This window comes from Corvus hawaiiensis, chromosome 18 (genome assembly GCF_020740725.1).
Source record: "Corvus hawaiiensis isolate bCorHaw1 chromosome 18, bCorHaw1.pri.cur, whole genome shotgun sequence".
Taxonomy (NCBI): domain Eukaryota; kingdom Metazoa; phylum Chordata; class Aves; order Passeriformes; family Corvidae; genus Corvus; species Corvus hawaiiensis.
This window is the reverse complement of record NC_063230.1, coordinates 3510989-3528952: the sequence shown is the minus strand read 5'-3', so window position 1 is coordinate 3528952 and position 17964 is coordinate 3510989. Positions and strand designations below refer to the sequence as shown.

The window sequence follows — 17964 nt, the reverse complement described above, 5'->3', positions numbered from 1 at the left end:
CTATATTTTAAACAAATCCAGTCAAATGGGTACAACACTACGGTCTGGCTGACAGCAGACTAGGAACAAGTGATTTACTGTCTGCCAGAGGTAGCCATGTAGCAGCCAATCTGCCCCAAACTGCAGCTCACTATTGTCTAAAACATATTGCAAGTACTCAAAAACGATAGAGAACATGATGATCCAATGAACCGGCCTATGACCCAGTCAACAGTTCATGGAAGTCCTTATTCACCACACTGACAGGCCTTTTCACGGCAACTAAATTCTGCCTATAAGTAAATATGGCCACGTGAGGATTATCATAGAATCACAGAACAGTTTGAGTTGGAAGGGACCTTAAAGCCCATCTCATTCCAATTCCCCTGCCATGGGTAGGGACACCTTGCTCCAAGCCCTGTCCAACCTGGCCTTGAACACTTCTGTGGATGCGGTAGCCACAGGTGCTCTGTGCAACAAGACATGGACAACATTACGAACAAGGCTGTCTCCCCCATGCACACAGTCTCATTGCAGAAGTTATTTCTGACAGAAAAAAGCTTTCAGATCCTGGCTAACGTCTAGTAGGTGCAACTGCTACTAATCCAGAGAAAGAGTCTTCTGACACCACTGTACCACACCACCTTTCCAACTTAACACTAAAATCATGAACCCAGCTACCACTTCAGCACAATCTCAGGAGACATGTTTAGTTTCCAGCCCCTTAACTGCCATCTCTTATAAGCAGCTCCCATTTGGAAGCCATTAGTTATATGCCTCAACATTGAAAGAAGATATATGGTGAGAAAAACTTAAGAAGCTAATAAAAATCATTACAATACATTGTCTGTCAACATAAATGCCATATCTCCACTTCATGCCCAAGCTGGCATCCTAACTTCAAAATCTAACAATTACTTCAAACACAGATGAGCCACATCCACCATAACGTTAACAGCAAAGACGTGGAGAAACAGTTGCTGGGATTTGTTGCTCCTCTAGGTTGTTCAATGAACAGACCAAGACCTCAGAAACTGGTTTTATGCACATGTTCCAGTTTGCACAAAACCCTCACATATAGCCTGTTCTCACCACTACACAAAAAGGGCAACAGGTGACCAAAGAGAAGATATTTAGTCATATTTTCAGCCTTTCAAGAACAGACACATAGGTACTTCCCACACATACAATATATAGCTGTCCACACTGCTAATAACCACAAAATAAGCTTTCATATCCATCTTCAGGAAGATCACATTGAACCCCTCAAGCTCCAGTCAGAGGAAAACACATCAGCCTTCAAAGTTATCACTGAAACCATGGGAACAGAGATTTGCATATCTCCACTCTCCCACAGACAAGACCAATGGGAACGGTGTTTGGAAGACTACCTACCTAATAGAAAGCTTCCATAGAAACACAATCTTGGTGTTCCTTCCTTTGAGCAGGATTTCCTGCTGTCCTGGTTTCAGCAGGAATAGAGTTAATTTTCTTCTCAGTAGGTGTTACAGTGTTGCATTTTAGATTTAGTGTGAGAATAACGTTAATAACACACCAAAGTCTGGTGCCAAGCTATGCATACCCTAAGTCAAGGACTTTTCAGTGTCCTACGCTAGTCAGCTATACAAGAAGCTGGAGGGGAGCATGGGCAGGGCAGCTGACCCAAATCAGCCAGAGGAATACTCTGTATCACAGAATGTCCTGCTCAGTCTATAAGCCAGGGAAGCTGGCCAGGAGGGGCCAATCACTGCTGGGGGAGATGCTGGGCCTGGGTCAGTGGGTGCTGAGCAATTCTGTTGAGCATCACCTGACATTCGGGGTTTATGCCTCTCTCTCTCTTTTTCCTATTATTACCGTATCTTTCTTTACTCCAATTTTTGAACTGTTCTTATCTCAGCCCATGGATTTTAGCCTTGTATGATCCACCTCCCCATCCCACTAGGAAGGTGAGTGAGCAGATACGTAGGATGATTACAGATTTTAAGTGTTCTCTTGAGTTTACTTCAGTCTATTCAGCTCCATAGGTCAACATCACAGAAGTTTATTTAGGAAATGACCTTATTGTAAGCAAATGGATGCTTTAGCACTAGTAGCTACACTTCATGAGCAGCTTTTACTCCACAATTTTAGGAATACTTCAAAGTCAGAAAAGGTGCAAATAAGATACAAAGAAGGATTTCCAAAGAAAGATGCTGGAACAAAACAACTGATAACACAGCTACAGATAATAAGACAAAACATCTCCACATAGCCCAGCACTGTACTGATCTTGACCATCTCCCAAAACTGCAACCAGTTGTGCTGACACAAGCAAAGGGAAACCTTGCTACAAGCCAATGAAATTCACTCCAGCTATTTATCACTAACATAAACGAATATACACTAAAAGGTCTTATTTTCAGTTTATGAATTTGAACACACTTGTCAACACCTAACTAAAGTCACATGAAGTGCTTTGGCCTGATTCAATCAGCTAATCTTAAATAAACCCCATGGTCTTGCCTTACAGTCAAAAGTGCCTGAAATACTTCACATCCATCATGATGAACTAGTGACAATTTCTTACACCTCCCCAAAAAAGTTTGAGATTATTATACTCGCAACATAACTTAAAAAAAAAAAAGAGACAAGATGTTGGCAAAATGAAGTCTATCAGAGTTTGCAAGTAACCTGCAAACACATGAGTATATTTTAGATAGGCATCATCAGAGGCAAAAACCTGCATCAGAGTATTCAAAATACAACTATTACTGCCATACAATGGGTGAAACAACATATAGAAAGGAGGAAAGTATTATCAAAATCCATAGTCTCAACAACAGCTCATCTTGGTAGACACAGACTAGCTTGGACCATCCCGCAGTGTGTAACTTCCATCTGAGCCAGCTCCACACAGAACTGCAGGCTTGACAAGGAATAGAACAAGGGAGTCCAATGCCGACAATTTATTGAAACATAAATTACAAAAGGTCAAGTTAGATGGCTCTAAAACATGACCAACTTCAAACACCTCTACAAAGAACCGTGGAGTAACACCCCAAGGGAAGAAAAGCTTGTTTTGTGAGCAGTTCCTACAGGAACCTCCTGCTTGAACCTAGTTGGACTCCAGACCCTGCAGACAAGTACCTAATTACTAATAAGAGACTTAAGAATTCATTTTGTTCAGAAGGAGGGCACACCTGGGAAAATGTTTTATTTTGGCACATGCAACAGGAACAACAGCCATTCTCTAAGTAATGCACTCTGTTTCAGGCCAAAACAGAAAAAAAAAGCACAAGAAGAAGAGGGAATTTGGGGGGATGGGGAGATACTGTTGGTCTGTTATGACTAGTTTTCCTCAAGTCTACCATTTAGTCATCTTGAAGTCTATTTGAGTGACCTTCTTCCACTCCAACTGTATTCACCAGGACAATTCTAGTTACACAACAACACTCAAGTTACAAGCTAAAGGCTACCTACGGCTAGAAGACAATTTCAGGTCCCCTACTTTTAACAAACTCCTTCAATTTTTAATTATAAATATTCAAAATATGCAAATACAAATTGGCTGGTTGCTGTTATGCTTTTGGCATCATCTCAATGAATAACTTTGGAAGTATCTTAACATAGCAGCATTTAATTGTTAAAGAAAATCAATGAGAAGGCAAGCAGGTGACCCTGAAAAGTCATAAAACAATGCATATGTAATTTTCATGTGCTTATGCACACTGATTTTCATTCTCAGGATCTAAAAGAACTTTAACATAGAAACATAAGGGTGGAAAACAGACCTTTAAAGATCATCTAGTCCAACCTCCAGCCATGGGCAGGGACACCTTCCACTACACCAGGTAGCTCCAAGCCCCATCCAACCTGGCCTTGGACACTTTCAGGGATCCAGGGGCAGCCACAGTCTCTGGGCAACCTCTGCCAGGGCCTGCCCACCCTCACAGGGAAGAACGTCTTCCTTATATCTAGTCTGAATCTACATTCTTAGGTTAAAGCCATTACCCTCTGTCCTATCGCTACAGAACTTACTAAAACATATGTCTCCACTCAACTATTCATCAAGTAAAGCACTTGGAAAAGCACGGTGGTATTTTTATTTTTTAAAAAATATGGCAAACGAATCAATTCATATAGATGCTGGAGGGTCACCTCAACATGCCATCAGACATGCAAGCATTAAGCAGCTATTGGAAAGATCTGCTGCAGGTCCTCAAGCTCAGGGACCTGATCAACCATCTCCTGTAAAGCACTTCAGACTGAGTGCTCTGAGGTAGACATATGGAAACTTTTCCTAAAGATGGTCTTAAAAAGGAAGGGAAAAAAAAAAGGCATGGTTTTCTTCTGCACCCTAACGGCCAGATGGCTGATCTTTCACTGCAATTTAAAGAATTTCCACCTCCTTGAACATGAGAAGACCCTTAGCACTGAACTAGAACTTATCTGAGGAGGGATGGTCTTCCTCAGCATGAGAGAACAGTCCAAAAGACCAGTCTCCTCTATCAAAAGCCCTGTGCTGGCCTTGGGTTGATTTGGGGATTGGTTCTTTTTCTTTTTTGCTCATTTTTTTACTGGAGGAACAGGAGGGGATGTTTGTCATGGGTTAGTTTGGGGCTTTCTTTGCTTTTAAAATGACTTCCATTACTCCCATTGCCATTCTTAGGGAAGCATTTGACTTATGCACTGATTCCCATAACCTCAAAAGGCTCTTTGTTCATGATGGATAAGAAGCCCTAGCTTTGGCTTATCTAAGCATTAGCTTCCAGCTCTTCCCAACAATTCGGTAATGCAGGCATCACTGTAGACATGCAGCACACCACAAGCAGACCAGCAGCATAAGCACAGTGGCAACATGAAGCAGCTTTAATATACTTGAGGGCAGCAGCAACAACTCAAGTCTTTTCTACAGCACAGGCTTTATCTTCTTACGAAGATGGACAGTTCTGGAGCTTTGCAGACAAACACAATCTGCTGACAGAGCACTGCCATCATCTGCACGGTCTTCTAATCCATAAAAAAGATTGTCTTCTGGAGCTGGACATGAGAATTTCAGAAATCAACACCTCCACCACAACACGACTCAGTATTGTCAATCTTCAGCCAAGCTAGACAGCAGATGCAAATGTGACATGGAGCCATTACTAGGTTTACCCCCTATTCAAAGCCCACTACTTTCCTAATTCTGAAAATAAATGGATCGTAATGCTCTTGGAATACATGAGATTAGTCTTAGCTGCTCTTGCAGATGTCTCTTATTATCAACAGAGCCAGACAAAAATACTTTGAAACCAAGTTGCCCGTGATTCTGTGCCATCTTTAGACTGCTACAGACCACTGTGATCCTTCACACGTTGAAAAGGGAAACAAAAAGATAAACCTGCACTTTATTTGTTCTTCTATTGACGGATAACAGTAAGTCAACTCTTCCACAGAACATCAGCAGACAATCTTACAACGGTGACCAGCTGATCAAAATGAAGCAATGCCAAGTGGTTTCCACAGTGTTCTTCCAGTTCAGGTAGAATAAGCTCTTTCATCTCCTCTACACATGGCATTACAAGGCTTAGGAGCAGCAGGCAGGTCTTGATAGGTGCCTGATCCTGCTAAGCACTGCTTCCTGATGGTGCTTCTCATTTTCTAGACAAGTGCTCAGAAGAAACTCATTTTAAATAATGGCTTTGCCTCGTCTCAAGAGGTGTTATTTTGAGGGATTCACTGACGACATACAAAAATCTGACTGGAAGAAAAGTATCATAATCCTGTTGAAAATAAACCTGGAAAATACTCAGTCACACACAAAGCCAGTTGCTGCAGAGGGATGGTGGCCGTCATGGCAGTGCACACACTGCTCCGCGGAAGTGCGGCCATGGGGGTCTAGTTGCCCAAGGGGCATCCCCGTTCCTCCTGGAGCCTCTTGTCCCCATGTACCAGCTCTCCGTGACCCGCGGATCCGCCCACGGTACAATAGCCGGGCCTGGAGGGACCACGAGGCGACCGGGCCGGGGGCAGGGGTCCGCCCAGCCCCACCGGCCCGCGTGGCTTCAGCCAGGCCCACCACACTGAGCCAAGGCCCTGAGCAGGCCGGGTGCCGCGGGTCCGCCCCACCCCAGCCGGTACTCACGAGTTGGTGTGCAGGTACTCGAAGGTAAGCTGGGCCCGGTTCAGGCTGCTGTAATTGCCCAGGGACATGGCGGCAGTAGCCGCCATCGGGCCCAGGCCCGGGCCCCTGCCGCATGCACCGGCGGCCGCGCGCGCCTCGAGCCCTCCCCGCCCCCTGCCGGTCACGGCCCCCGCCGGTTGAACAGTCGGCGCTGCACTGCACTTCGTTATGCCGCGCCGCGCCGCGCCGCGCCGCGCCCCGCCGGTGCGGTGCGGTGCGGTGCGGTGCGGTGCGGTGCGGTGCGGTGCGGTGCGGTGCTGTGCCGTGCCGTGCCGTGCCGTGCCGCCCGGGCCCAGCCCGGCCCAGGCCCGCTTTGTCTCCGCCGCGCTAGGATCGCACCCAGCGCCGCAACTGCCCCCGTGGGGGCGGGTCCACGCGGCCGCCGCCCATTGGTCAAAAAGAGGCACGTGATGAAAGTGCCCCGGCGCGGCCAATGTAGGCTCTGCGCCGCCGCGTGACGGGCGCGCGCGGCCGGGAGGGAACGGTGGAGGAGGGTGAGTGCGGTGTGCGCGGCTGTTCCGGGACCCCTCGCGGGACCCCCTTTTTTCCCCAGTCTCCGCCCCGGCGGCAACCGAACGCCTCCGTGCCGCGGGAGCGGCCGCCGCTGCCTCCTAGGGCGGGCTTGCGGGTGTGGTAGGGCCAGGGTGCGCGATGAGGCCGCCCGGCAGCGGGAGCCCCGTCCGGCCCTGCCGGAGCGGGGGGGGCCCGATCGCCGCGGTGCCGGCGGCGTGCGTGGGGGGCACCAGCTGGCGGTAACTGCCGGGTGCCACGTTGGAGCGGGTGAGGCCTACCGGTCCTGAACGTCGGGAGCGGCTCCGGGACGCAGCTGGATGGAAGGATCCCGCCGCTGAACTCTTACGGAGGCTCCGCGCGGATTTCGGAGGGTGCCGGTCCTGCGGCGCTGATGAAGGCTCTGGGAAGTCACCGAGGAGAAGCTCCTGAACGTGCCCGCACTCACCAAAAAACATTAATGTAAAGGGCACATAAAATCATAAATACTCTTGCTGCAATTCTGTGCCTTTGGCTCATCTTGAAATGTGAAGGGATTGAGCTCAGGGGTTGTCCTACCTGTGTCCTGAACACACCATGGCCCCCTAAATGCGGCATGAATGCGGGAACCCTGAAGGCCAGGAATACTTGTCTGAGCACCTGAGTTGTCCACTGGAAAAGCACCCCCAATCGTACTTCTGAAATGGACACTGAAACAGCATGGCTGTGTTTGCTGTGTCTCGGTTAATAGGAATCTGAACTAAATATCCAAAATCTGAAGGAATTCAATCTGTGCAGAAATTGATGTGGCATATTTGTTCTTGAAGAATGTCCAGCAAGAATGGAACGTGTAAGATTGCAGATTTAAAAAGGGTAGACATTATTTGATACTTTATTTATAGGGCACCACAGGGAAAAGGTAAAGTTTTGCTAAAAAAAAAGAAGTACTTCAATTTTATCTGATAATTTTCCAACAATAAAATCTAATTCATCAGAAAAAAAAAAGGCTATGGGAGTTGGTATTATTCAACCTGGAGAAGCATCCAGGGTGACCTTACTGCAGCCTTTCAGTACCTGAAGGGGCTCCAAGGGAGCTGGAGAGGGACTTTGGACAAGGGGTAATGGCTTCCCACTGCCAGAGGGCAGGGCTAATGGAATACTGAGCTTTCCTGTGAGAGTGGGGAGGCCCTGGCACAGGGTGCTCAGAGAAGCTGTGGCTGCTCTATCCCTCAAAGTGTGGAAAGCTAGGTTGGATGGGGCTTTTGAAGCAAGAAGGAGCCTTCTTTTCTCCAGGCTGAGCCCCCCAGTTCCCACACTGGCATAGTGGAAGGTGTCCATGTCCTGCCTGTGGCAGAGGGTACGACAAGACAAGTTTTAAGATCCTTTCCAATCCAAACCATTCCATCATTCTGTGATTCTATGATATCCAAGCTATGTGGTGAAAACTTAAATCTGTTACTCATGATTGGTAAATGGCTAAAACCTGAGTTTCATATTTGAGTTGTTTGACCCCCGTTCCCGGTGGTGTGTGAGCCTGAGTTAACAAGTCTGCAGCTTTGGCCTAAGAACTTCACTTCCCAGAACAGCATTTAACTCTGTTTACTCTCAGTTTGGCCTGTTCAGGCCAGCAAGTTGTATCATTCCTCCTGGCAAGGATTTCTCTGTGTGTTCTTGTGAAGGCATCAAAAAATGACTGTGCCTGTGTTTGCAGTGGCTCTTTTAGACTTTATCTCTGAAAAGCTGTGCACAGCAGGACATCAAACTGCATGAAAGAATTAGGAAAATTACTGTTGAGAACTGTGTTTAGGTGTATTATGTTTATGACATGCAATGAGTCTATTAAAGATTGTAGCATCATCTGTTGTGCTCAGCTTTTGTTTTGTCCCATTGTAGTCAATATCAACAGCAGATGTTCAAAAAGCAATATAAATCCTATCAGTGAAAGGGCAAGGTAATTACCCAAATATGTGTTCCTGAGGAACATGAACCTGAACTTAGGCATCATATCAGCCTTGTCCTCTTAGGTAATCTGAGTGTCTCTGTACCTACCAGGAACTTTGCCTCATCATCTTACTTTCAGGGAGGAACCAATGTTTCTTTCCTGATGTTGGAGAGGTTGACAACATCATCTGAGTATTGCAGTGCTCTGGACAGAGCAGTTGAACACCTTCCTGCTGCTCCTATGGGATCTGACCTGTTCTGAGGATGAGCTGGCTAGATGCCAGTCCTTTCTATCTGGCTCTTGGTAGAAGACCAGTACATTGCACTTCCATTTCATTTGGTCAGCCCAGGCAGGAAATTGCTCATTATCATCTTGCCATTTGGTGGTGGTCGATTCCACATCTTTTTAATTTTCTTTGACAAAAGTGAAGTGAGAATTTAATTCTTACACACTTTCCATAGCTGTTCTGCAGTAGGTTTCAGACATGTTCCAGACTTCTGCTCTTTGGTCTCTCTTGCCCAAGTCTTGAAAGATTTATACATTCGTTTACTGGCTCTCTGAGCTACCAGACATTGGCCCAAGGTGTAATGAAATGAATTCACCTTTTGCAAAGCAGCATTTGGATTACATCACGCTCTGCCTTGGCCACAGCAGAGCTATGCTTTGATGAGGACCTCTCCGTCCATGGATGGAGACATAGTAGGCTTGTTTGGCCTGTGTACCACTGCTGCAAACTGCTGATTTTCTCAGTACTTTAGAGATGAAAGTCTTCCCACTGGAAATTCACATTTATCCTCTTCTGGGGCAGCTGTTTTTTCTTGGAAACTCTCTCCCCAAACTTTGTTTAAATAGTTCTAGATCTTTCAGTTATAGTGGTTATGACAGGCAACCTCCCTTTTTTTTTCTGCTGCTACCAGCACCATTTCCCTGAGTTTCTGTTCAGTCCCAGGGTCTCTGCATCTTACAGTAACAGGCAAAACAAGTCTGGCTGCTCAGGTGTCACAGGCAGTACGCCCTCATTTTTGAAGTCTCCAGTGCAGCAGTGGAAGGCAGCAGTTTGCTCTGGTGCACATAACGTTCCTGACAAATGACCTGTGGGTTGGTGGTTTGTCCAGCCTATATGTGTGGAGCTTGGGGCAAACTGTACTGCTCATCTTTAAGGCTGAGTTTCTTACTCTGAAATAATCCCCACGTGCCCTTGTAAAACTAGTCTTTTGATTCTACACTTCAAAATCTATGTTTCTAGGCTGTGGTGTGAGTTCTCATGTGGTCCTGTGTGGTGCTTGCTGGGTCCTTACTCTGGTGTAGCATTTTGTTAAGCCTCTTTCCACTGGAATCCAGGCCATAGCCTGAGGTCACTGAAGAGTTTATTTATGTGGCCATTGTTCTGCAAGTTGAAGGTAACCTCTTCTACACCTGTGTGGGTCTTGAGTCAACAATTTTTCTTTTTCTCTGCTATTTTTTAAGAAGCTAGACTTCCAAGCCAGTACTTAATGCATGAGTCATCATAGTGGTAAGTATTAGATTCTGCTCCAGACAAGTGCCATGAGTGCAGCAAAGTGTCTTTTCCAGATGCCTGTGAGGTCTCCCAAGTTAACTGTTTGTAGTTTTATTCTGTGTCTATATACATGAAGAAATGTAAACCTTTGCATTGTAGAAACGAGGTTTTCAGTGTCAGAGTGAAATAAGCAGGCAGTGAAAAATAAATCTGAGACATGACCAGTAATCCTCAGGGGTTTACTGGTCTTTCCTTTATCCTTCATTTTTATGGAAGGAAAAAATGGCATTGCCTTTGGATGCAAGGTCCTCTATGTCATGACAGAAGCTGCTGAAGTTCTAGATCAGTGCTGTTCTACTGAGTGTTCACCTTGGTACTTCTCCTAAGAAGGTTGGGTGCAGTTGCAAGCCCCAGTAACCAAACTGGCATGGATCTCTTTTCCATTGCCCTGAGTTTGTAGAAAGAATTTCAAAGCAGCTTCCTTTAATGGGCTTGAAATCATGTTGCCTCACAGCTTTTTGGTTCATTCTTTTGTGTCATGGGATATGCTGCCTCTGCTGTGTGATGAGTTCTCATTGTCTCCCTGTACACAATGAGAACTTCTGCCATGAAATATGCTGCTGCCTCCAAACAATGTGGGGTGTTCTCCTTTAGACAGAGCATGCCAGTCTCACTCACAGAGAAGGGCTGTGTCAAAAAGCATCAAAGCATTCCACCTTTTCTTGGGTGTGAGTTGCATCTCCATGTCGATTCAATACAATGCAAGAACACAACCCTGAAGTCAAGAATTTAGAAGGAAGTGTTTTCCTCCTGGCTTCTCCTAGTAAGGAGTTATTCCCTGTATGACCTGGGGCAGCCCTGTTTCTTGTGTTCATAGCCATGTCTGCCCAGCCTCTCTATCATTTGCATCAAGTAGCAGAGCAATTTGCTGACTAAATGCAAGTGTCGTGAAGTTGGACCTCTCTTCACGGAAGTGTCTTTTTCTCTTGTGTTGGGAGGCCTAAATCCTGTGGTTCTTTTCTGGAACAGTAGTTTTATGAAGAGTCTGTGTGTCAGTCCTTACAAGACATGCAGAGCAAGATGTTCAAAGATGCCTAAACATGTGGAAGGTACTAGCATAATGGTTCAGAGACGTTTTCTGTAGTGCCAAGTGTCAGCCTCTTGATGCTTTGTTTTCAGGGAAAGTCACATCATGGATTTAAATTCCTTATTTCAGTCTAGGTACCATTCTCAGTGAGACACTGGTTGTCAGAAATTACTTTGTAAATGAGTTTGCAGAAGAGTGGAAAGGGTAAGATTAGGTGAGAGCAGGGAGACATCTTTGAGTGAATTGTAAGCGGAATGGTGAACAGGGAGGATCCTCCACTGCCACTCAGGCTCCCGCTGTCCTGAGCCCGGGTTTGATTAATGAACTAACAACATGAAAAAAATGTCACAGCTGTTACAGCATTATGTCACCACCTCAGGCCTACCGCAGAAAACGCTCAGTCCCTTGCCAGGAAAGACAGGCAGAAGAGCCTACGAGAAGATGGTAGAAAAGGAGCGATGGTAGTATCTTACAAGAATTTTCATCACTAACTTGAAAGAGTTATGGATGGCATGAACTCATTGTCAGAAATTGATAGTTTGGTCTAGGTTGGATGGTTTTCCACATGGATGCTGAAAAGGACCCATGCCCAGAGGCTTTCTGCTCTGAACTGTAACTATGATGTTTTTAGTGGCTTCAACCAACGTAAGGTGTGCAGGCTTCTTAACAAGGTGACTAACTAGTACAATTCTTTTCATGAATAAATAGTTTTCCTTGTCTCATTATTTGAAATATGTGGACAGTGTTACTTGTGAGTTTGGTCCAATTCAAAGTGTCTGTTTAACCCAGCCTGATGAATGTATGCCTGACAAGGGCGGTTCAGGTAATTTCAGTCTGGCAACTTGAAAGCAACCAAAAACATACTCTTGTAGTGAAAAGCTTATGGAAATCTCTTGGCTGCCTCATGGAGGCAGCATCCAAGTAGATGGAGCTGTGCTACCAATGAAGAGATGAACAGCTATATCACCACATCTGGCACAGAAAACACTTGGGGAGTGCTACGGAGAGAGTGGGGCTGTGCCAGTCATTCCCATCAAAGCATCTCTCAGTGGTGACTAGATAACTGCTCCCCTAGCATGTGCTGGGAATGCCACCACGGGTCAAACGTCTTTTGTCATCTCCTGAAGGCATTCATCTCCCCTAGCTTTAGCCCTAGACAAGTGCAAGGTGCACCAGAACCCTGGGCTGCCCTTCTGCCTTATAAGAAGCTGATATCAACATGAAGGCCTGACTGCCTTGGTGGGAGAGAATGAGGGGAACTTCACAGATGTGTAATATCTTCCCTGGAATGTCATGGTTTGCAGGAAGCTGGTCAGTCTGGCAGTCAAGAGATGGTGTGAGGAGCAAAAGTACTGTAGCAAAAAGCTGTCAGCACTCTGTCAGCATACAGCTTCAGAGACTGTCCCTAGACTGAGCTGGAACTATCAGGAAGCTGGGAAGTTCTTGGGAGGCCAAAAAAGAAGAATCTGTGAGGTAGTGTCATTTTTTCAGCAACTTCACCCTGAAGTTATTTCTTGTCACTCAGATTTTCCATCCAAATCTAGTTACTTTATTTAAGAGAAACAAACTCCGGAAATGTTTTATCAGCGTAGTTGGATCATCTCGTGATGGTTTGACCAGTCCTCATCAATCCTGTAATCCCGTCCATTTGGAGGACGTGTGAAGATGTCATCATGCTTGTTCAATACATCCTGAGCCCCGCATCTTTGTCCTGCATCGGTGATCGGCATAATACATAATCTGCATAATATTTTTAAAAGACAAAGGACTTTGTTCTGTAAAAATGGTTTTGACTGTGTGCCTCTCCCAAACTCTTTCTCTAACCCTGCCCCACCTAACATAAGGAAGAGCAGAGTATCCATAGGCTCACAAGGAGTGTGGTGGTGGCTTGTTTCCTACTGGCATATGGGATAATGGGTATGTGAAAGCCAATGAAGAGAGACTCCAGCTTGTGTTGAAAGTAAGTTTTGGTGTTGCATCAGGTGGCAGTGGCTGAAATGTAGGAAAATACCAGCATTAATGGCAAAATTGCAAGGAGGTGTCTGGCTCTGGGCTGAGGTTGAATGGAGGGGTGACTGCCAGGCCAAAGAGGGGCCAGCCCTGTCCAGGGGCTGGGCAAAAAGCAAGAAACAGCCAGACAAAGGGGTGAGAGTGTCAGCAGTGCTGCCTGACTAGGATCACTCACCAAGGCTACAATCACGGCAGAGGGGTGCAAAATCAGGAAAAAATTGAGCCTGAGAAAGAACTGGGTTAGGTTGTTCATATTGCAGGGGGAAATGGGGGCAAAATAGAAGGCAAAGCATGTGGTTGGGGCTGTTCGGCGCCAGGGTGGTCATCAGCTCAGGAGCATGACACCAAATCTGCTAGGGCTGTGTGGGTGGGTTTGCCTTGCTTCTGAAGCCATGGCAGTGGGATGTGACTGCCAGCATCACTGAACAAGTCCCCTGACGTGGCAGCAGTGAGTGTGACTTAAATTAGCAGCTGAGTTCATCAGAATCTCAGAAAAGGCCATTTAAGGAACCTCATTCTTGTCCACATCCCTCTGCAGTCCTCCACACAGGACTGAAAGACAGAGGAAGGTCATAAACTGCCCTCCCACTTCCCAGGAAGAGCTGCCTGCAGGCCTTTCCCCAAGCTGCTGCTAGCAGGATCTTTTAAGTCAAGACAGCACATCTCACTCTCCAGCACACCCAACCATTCGGTTCAAACTGGGAGGTGACCCTTGCCAGGAGGGCTTTTACCATTTCCAGGCAGCAGGGACATACTGTCAGTGCAACTCACTGCCACCAGAAGTCATCCCAACTCCAAACACTAAATGGGAAAGCTGCCTGAAAAATGAGGGAGCACTTTTGCATCAAGAATTACTCAAGGCTTTGGTATATAGTGTTCTCAGATATTTATTTCAGTGTTCTTATAAATGTTCTATTTGAAGAAAAATACTGTAATTGGCCAATATTCCACAGAATCTAAATATTTTGCTCTAAGACAGTACTTTCTTCTGCCACCTCACAGAGATTTACTTCTTTGCTGATTATGTGGCTCAGGCTCTGGCCATGATGCTTGGGGGCTTCCCTCCATTCTGCCCTCTTTTTACATGTAGCTGAGGTCTTAATCCAGCCACTGTCATAGCAAGGGGGAGAAAAGAATTTGTCTTTAGTTAATCCTGGGAGAAGCTTTCCGTCTGACAGATTTTCCACTGAGAATGAGGAGTATGAAAGAACACACATGGGAAGAGGATGGGACAATTGTGCTAAGCATCAGCTGTGCAGGGAAGGGGGCACTTGCCAGGAATGGGGAGCCCTTGAAAGAGAAGCCACAGGATCTCAGAATTCATTGGACCCCCAGAGCTCACAGCATGGTGAAGAGCAGGCAGTGTGGGTCAAGTGCCACAACTGGAACTTGTCCCTGCCAGCTCCTCCCTGAGGTTCTCCAAAGCCTTTGCTTGTTGAGGGGTTTGCCTTCCCTCTAGATGGCAAAGGTATTGCCCAGTTTCATAGTGCTGAAGGGGTTTTAGGCACACTGCATGGTCCCTGCTGTGGAGAAACATCCTGTCCTGCACCCAGGGCTCTGCAGTGTTCACGGGTGTCCGCTGGATTCGTGGTCTCGAAATGTACCAGGCAGAGAGGAGTGTGAGACTGCACCTTGGCAGGACTGCCATCAGAGCACACAAGTGGTTGGCCATGCTCTCCTCTCTCCCAAGTTCATGGCAGAGCTGAGGTCAGGCTGCTGGGCTGTAGCTGTTGGAACAAGCAGGCACCACTTTCCAGGTATGCAGACAGGTGAAGCCCAACTTTCTTTTGGGATGCCAGTAACTGATAGGAACTGGGTGTCTCTTGAGCAAGTGCTTCCCTGAAACAAGGAGAAAGATGAGGGGACTGGAGGCCAAAGGATTCAAGGGTACAAGTAACAGCATGCAGCGTGTTGGTGCAAGTTCTGCCCAGCACAGGGAAGCACGTTCAGCTGGGAGCCCACCACCCCAGCCTGGTGTTGAGCTGTAGCTGATGAGTTTTGGACCAGCTGGAGGCTCCTGCTGCCACTGAGGCTGAGCCACAACGCTAGGCATAGGATGTGGTTGTCAAGGGAACCTGGAGTAATGGTGTCTGTCACACAGGGTAGTTGGTGGGACAAGCTGTCTGCTCTTTTTGCTTTCAGCAGGAAGTTTGGCAGTTATAGTGTGTGTTCTGCGGTGTTTTCTCAGTGACCAGTCTGCAATACCTGCTGTGTTTCCATGGGGTGGTTTGAGAAGTCCACTGTAGGAGCATCTTAAGAATTGTGAGGAAGTTTTGTGACATCAGATGGAGACTTTGATCCATTTTATGGTCTCCATGTATGTTGATGACATCCTTCATTATTCTGCTGGTTCACTTTGCCATGTGTACCTGGGGCCAGGAAACATCTTAACAGGTGCTGGGAGAATAGAAGGAGCCTTGTAACAACCACCTGCTGATATGCAGGGTGTTAAAGGTGCGTGGCTGTTAAGAACAAAACATAAATGCTGTGAGGTGATTAGGAGAAGCTTTGCTTTGTGACAGCTGGTTTTTGTGTCTTGCATCACAGCTGCTGGAGTGGGGACAGGAATCAGGCACGGTTTGGGTGGCAGGCAGAGCAGCTTCTTGAGGGACCGAACAGAGTATAAGGGACGTCCAAATGCAGGCACAACTTGCAAGGAATGGCAGAATTTTTGTGAAAGGTTATTTTAAGATTTCTCTGTGTGCCATCATACCACTGAGGAGGAGAAGGAATGTCATGGAAGGAGATAGGTGGATTGGGAGGCAGCTGTTGGAATATCATGGAAGGCAGTAGCTGGATTGGGATGTCAGCTGTAAATGAGTCAAAAGGAGCAAAGTGCTGGTTTGTGACCTCCATACATGATAAAGCTGCAGTTGACCCTAGTCAGGGACTGAAGTTGGGACTTAAGAGAATGACCTCCAGAAAAGGGAAGGGTGGGAAAGCACATCGCAGGGAGACAGCAGAGCATCATGAGATGCTGGTGGGAGCTTTTGCTGCAGGATAAGGATTTGTTCATACTGGCTTTGCAGTGGATAAATTAATCTTCCATCTCCAAAGTTAATTTGAGACCACATGTGAAATGCTGAATGGAGTACTAGCAATCTCAGTTGGTCAGAGCATGGTGCTAGTAACACTCAGGCTGCAGGTTTGATCCCCCTATGGGCCATTCACTTAAGAGTTGGACTTGTTGATCCTTCTGGGTCTCTTCCATCTCAGACTATTCTGTGATTCTGTGAAAAGCTCTGTGAATCTCATTGTGTGTGGACAGGGCATTTTAATGCAACAGCTCAGCCTGCCTGCAGTATATTAGGCATAGCAGCAAGGATTAGGAGTCCAGTGCAAGAGTTGGCAGAGTCACAGCTGGGCAGGGAAGACTCCCGACCAGGTGGCTGTTCATTTCTTTCTTACGTAAGCTGTCTAGATAAGAAGACAAGAAGAAGCAATGCCCTGGCATGAGAGTATTGCTCCCTACACAGATGGTCTCCAGTCTACAGCTTTCATATCTGAGCTTGTGCAAAGCAAGAAGGGAACAGAAAAAGGATGTTGGTAGTGCAGCCAGCTATGCATCAGAGAAAAGTCTATGAACAGCTATAAAAATAATGGAAAAGAACAGTAACTAGTGAGATTTATTACAGCTACAAAAACATCTGACATTTTGCACACAGAAGGTGCAGCACTGCCAAGAAATATCTCCTCATGGTGAGCCCACAAGACTCGGGTAGTACAAGAGGACACAGCATGGAGCTGCGGGCAAGGGGAAGGATGGTTCTGGGGAGGAGCAGCCCTGAAGAGCATACTCAGGAATATTTTTCCAAGTCTTCTTAATTCCTTGTGGCTGTCCCAGGGGAGAATCAAGTGACTATAAGGAGAAAATATGTTCAGAAAAGAGTCTGGTCTTGAAATAGTTCACATGGTAAATGAGACAGAAGGGGCCCAGCCTGAGACAGGTGCAGAGGCAAACAGAGCTGTCACCAGAGAGCAGCAAATGAAAGCTCATCCTCTTGATCCATAAGGACATGGTAGACCTGGAGCATGGGGCAGCCATCACCGACCACAGGCAGCAGGAAGCCTAGAGGTGTGACACACAGCCAGGCCCTCCACCAGTTGGCAGGACATGAGCCATTGGGAGCAGCACACCCAAGTGTCTTTTGTCAGCATGTGATATGGCTCATTAGCAAATACTAGGTCTGGTCATGTACAGGTTCTCGATAACATTACAGCTTCCAGGTTTCTTGGAGTCATGTGGCACTGGTGCCTGTGATGTGGTTTCCATGCTGCCATTGACCACAAGAGAGCAACCTCTGAGTGCTAAGGCAGATTTGTCCCCAGCTCCTCAGCCCTGGAGGAGAAATTGTGCCTGTAGCCCAGGCTGCCCATAGCCAGGGCTGCCTGCAGCCAGCCTGTGAGTGTGGGCCATGCTGAACCCTGCATTTGGGGCTGTGTCTCCCTCCACGCAGGCAGTGTTGCAGCTCCAGGACAAGTGGTCTGTTTGCCTTGGCACAGGGCTGCAGAGAGGACCTGGGCAGTCCAGGGGATTTGGCAATCTCTACCCAGGTGTGTTTGGCCTTGCTTGTGGTACAGTAGTGCCACTTTGGTCTCTAGTCCCAGTGATTTGGGGGACCTTCCCCAAACCCATCCCTGCAAGAAGAGTCATCTTGCTGTTGACATACAGCTTGTGAATAAAGCCATTTTTTGGGACAGTCTGGAAAACGATTCCTTGATTGTCTCCCAGTATCCTGTTGGTCAAAATCCCTAACTCCTAACTGACAGGCAGGATTCTTGGATATACATGTGGCTGCTCTTCTGGGAAAACC

At 46.8% G+C, this 17964-nt stretch overlaps 1 protein-coding gene across 8 annotated transcripts in view; it reads right to left on the bottom strand.

The window, feature by feature from the left end:
* The window catches only part of MORC2 (MORC family CW-type zinc finger 2), a 53928-nt gene extending 47586 nt beyond the window's left edge, over positions 1–6342 (bottom strand). Inside the window, exon 1 of one of the 8 annotated variants that reach the window (XR_007207357.1) lies at positions 6086–6334. Coding sequence is in view for 4 of the 8 variants with exons in the window: in XM_048322492.1 (XP_048178449.1) it covers positions 6086–6171 (86 nt within the window). In the remaining 4 variants the exon portion in view is untranslated. The other 7 variants (XM_048322492.1, XM_048322487.1, XM_048322485.1 and 4 more) reach the window with 7 other exon arrangements.
* Between the last annotated feature and the right edge of the window lie 11622 nt (positions 6343–17964).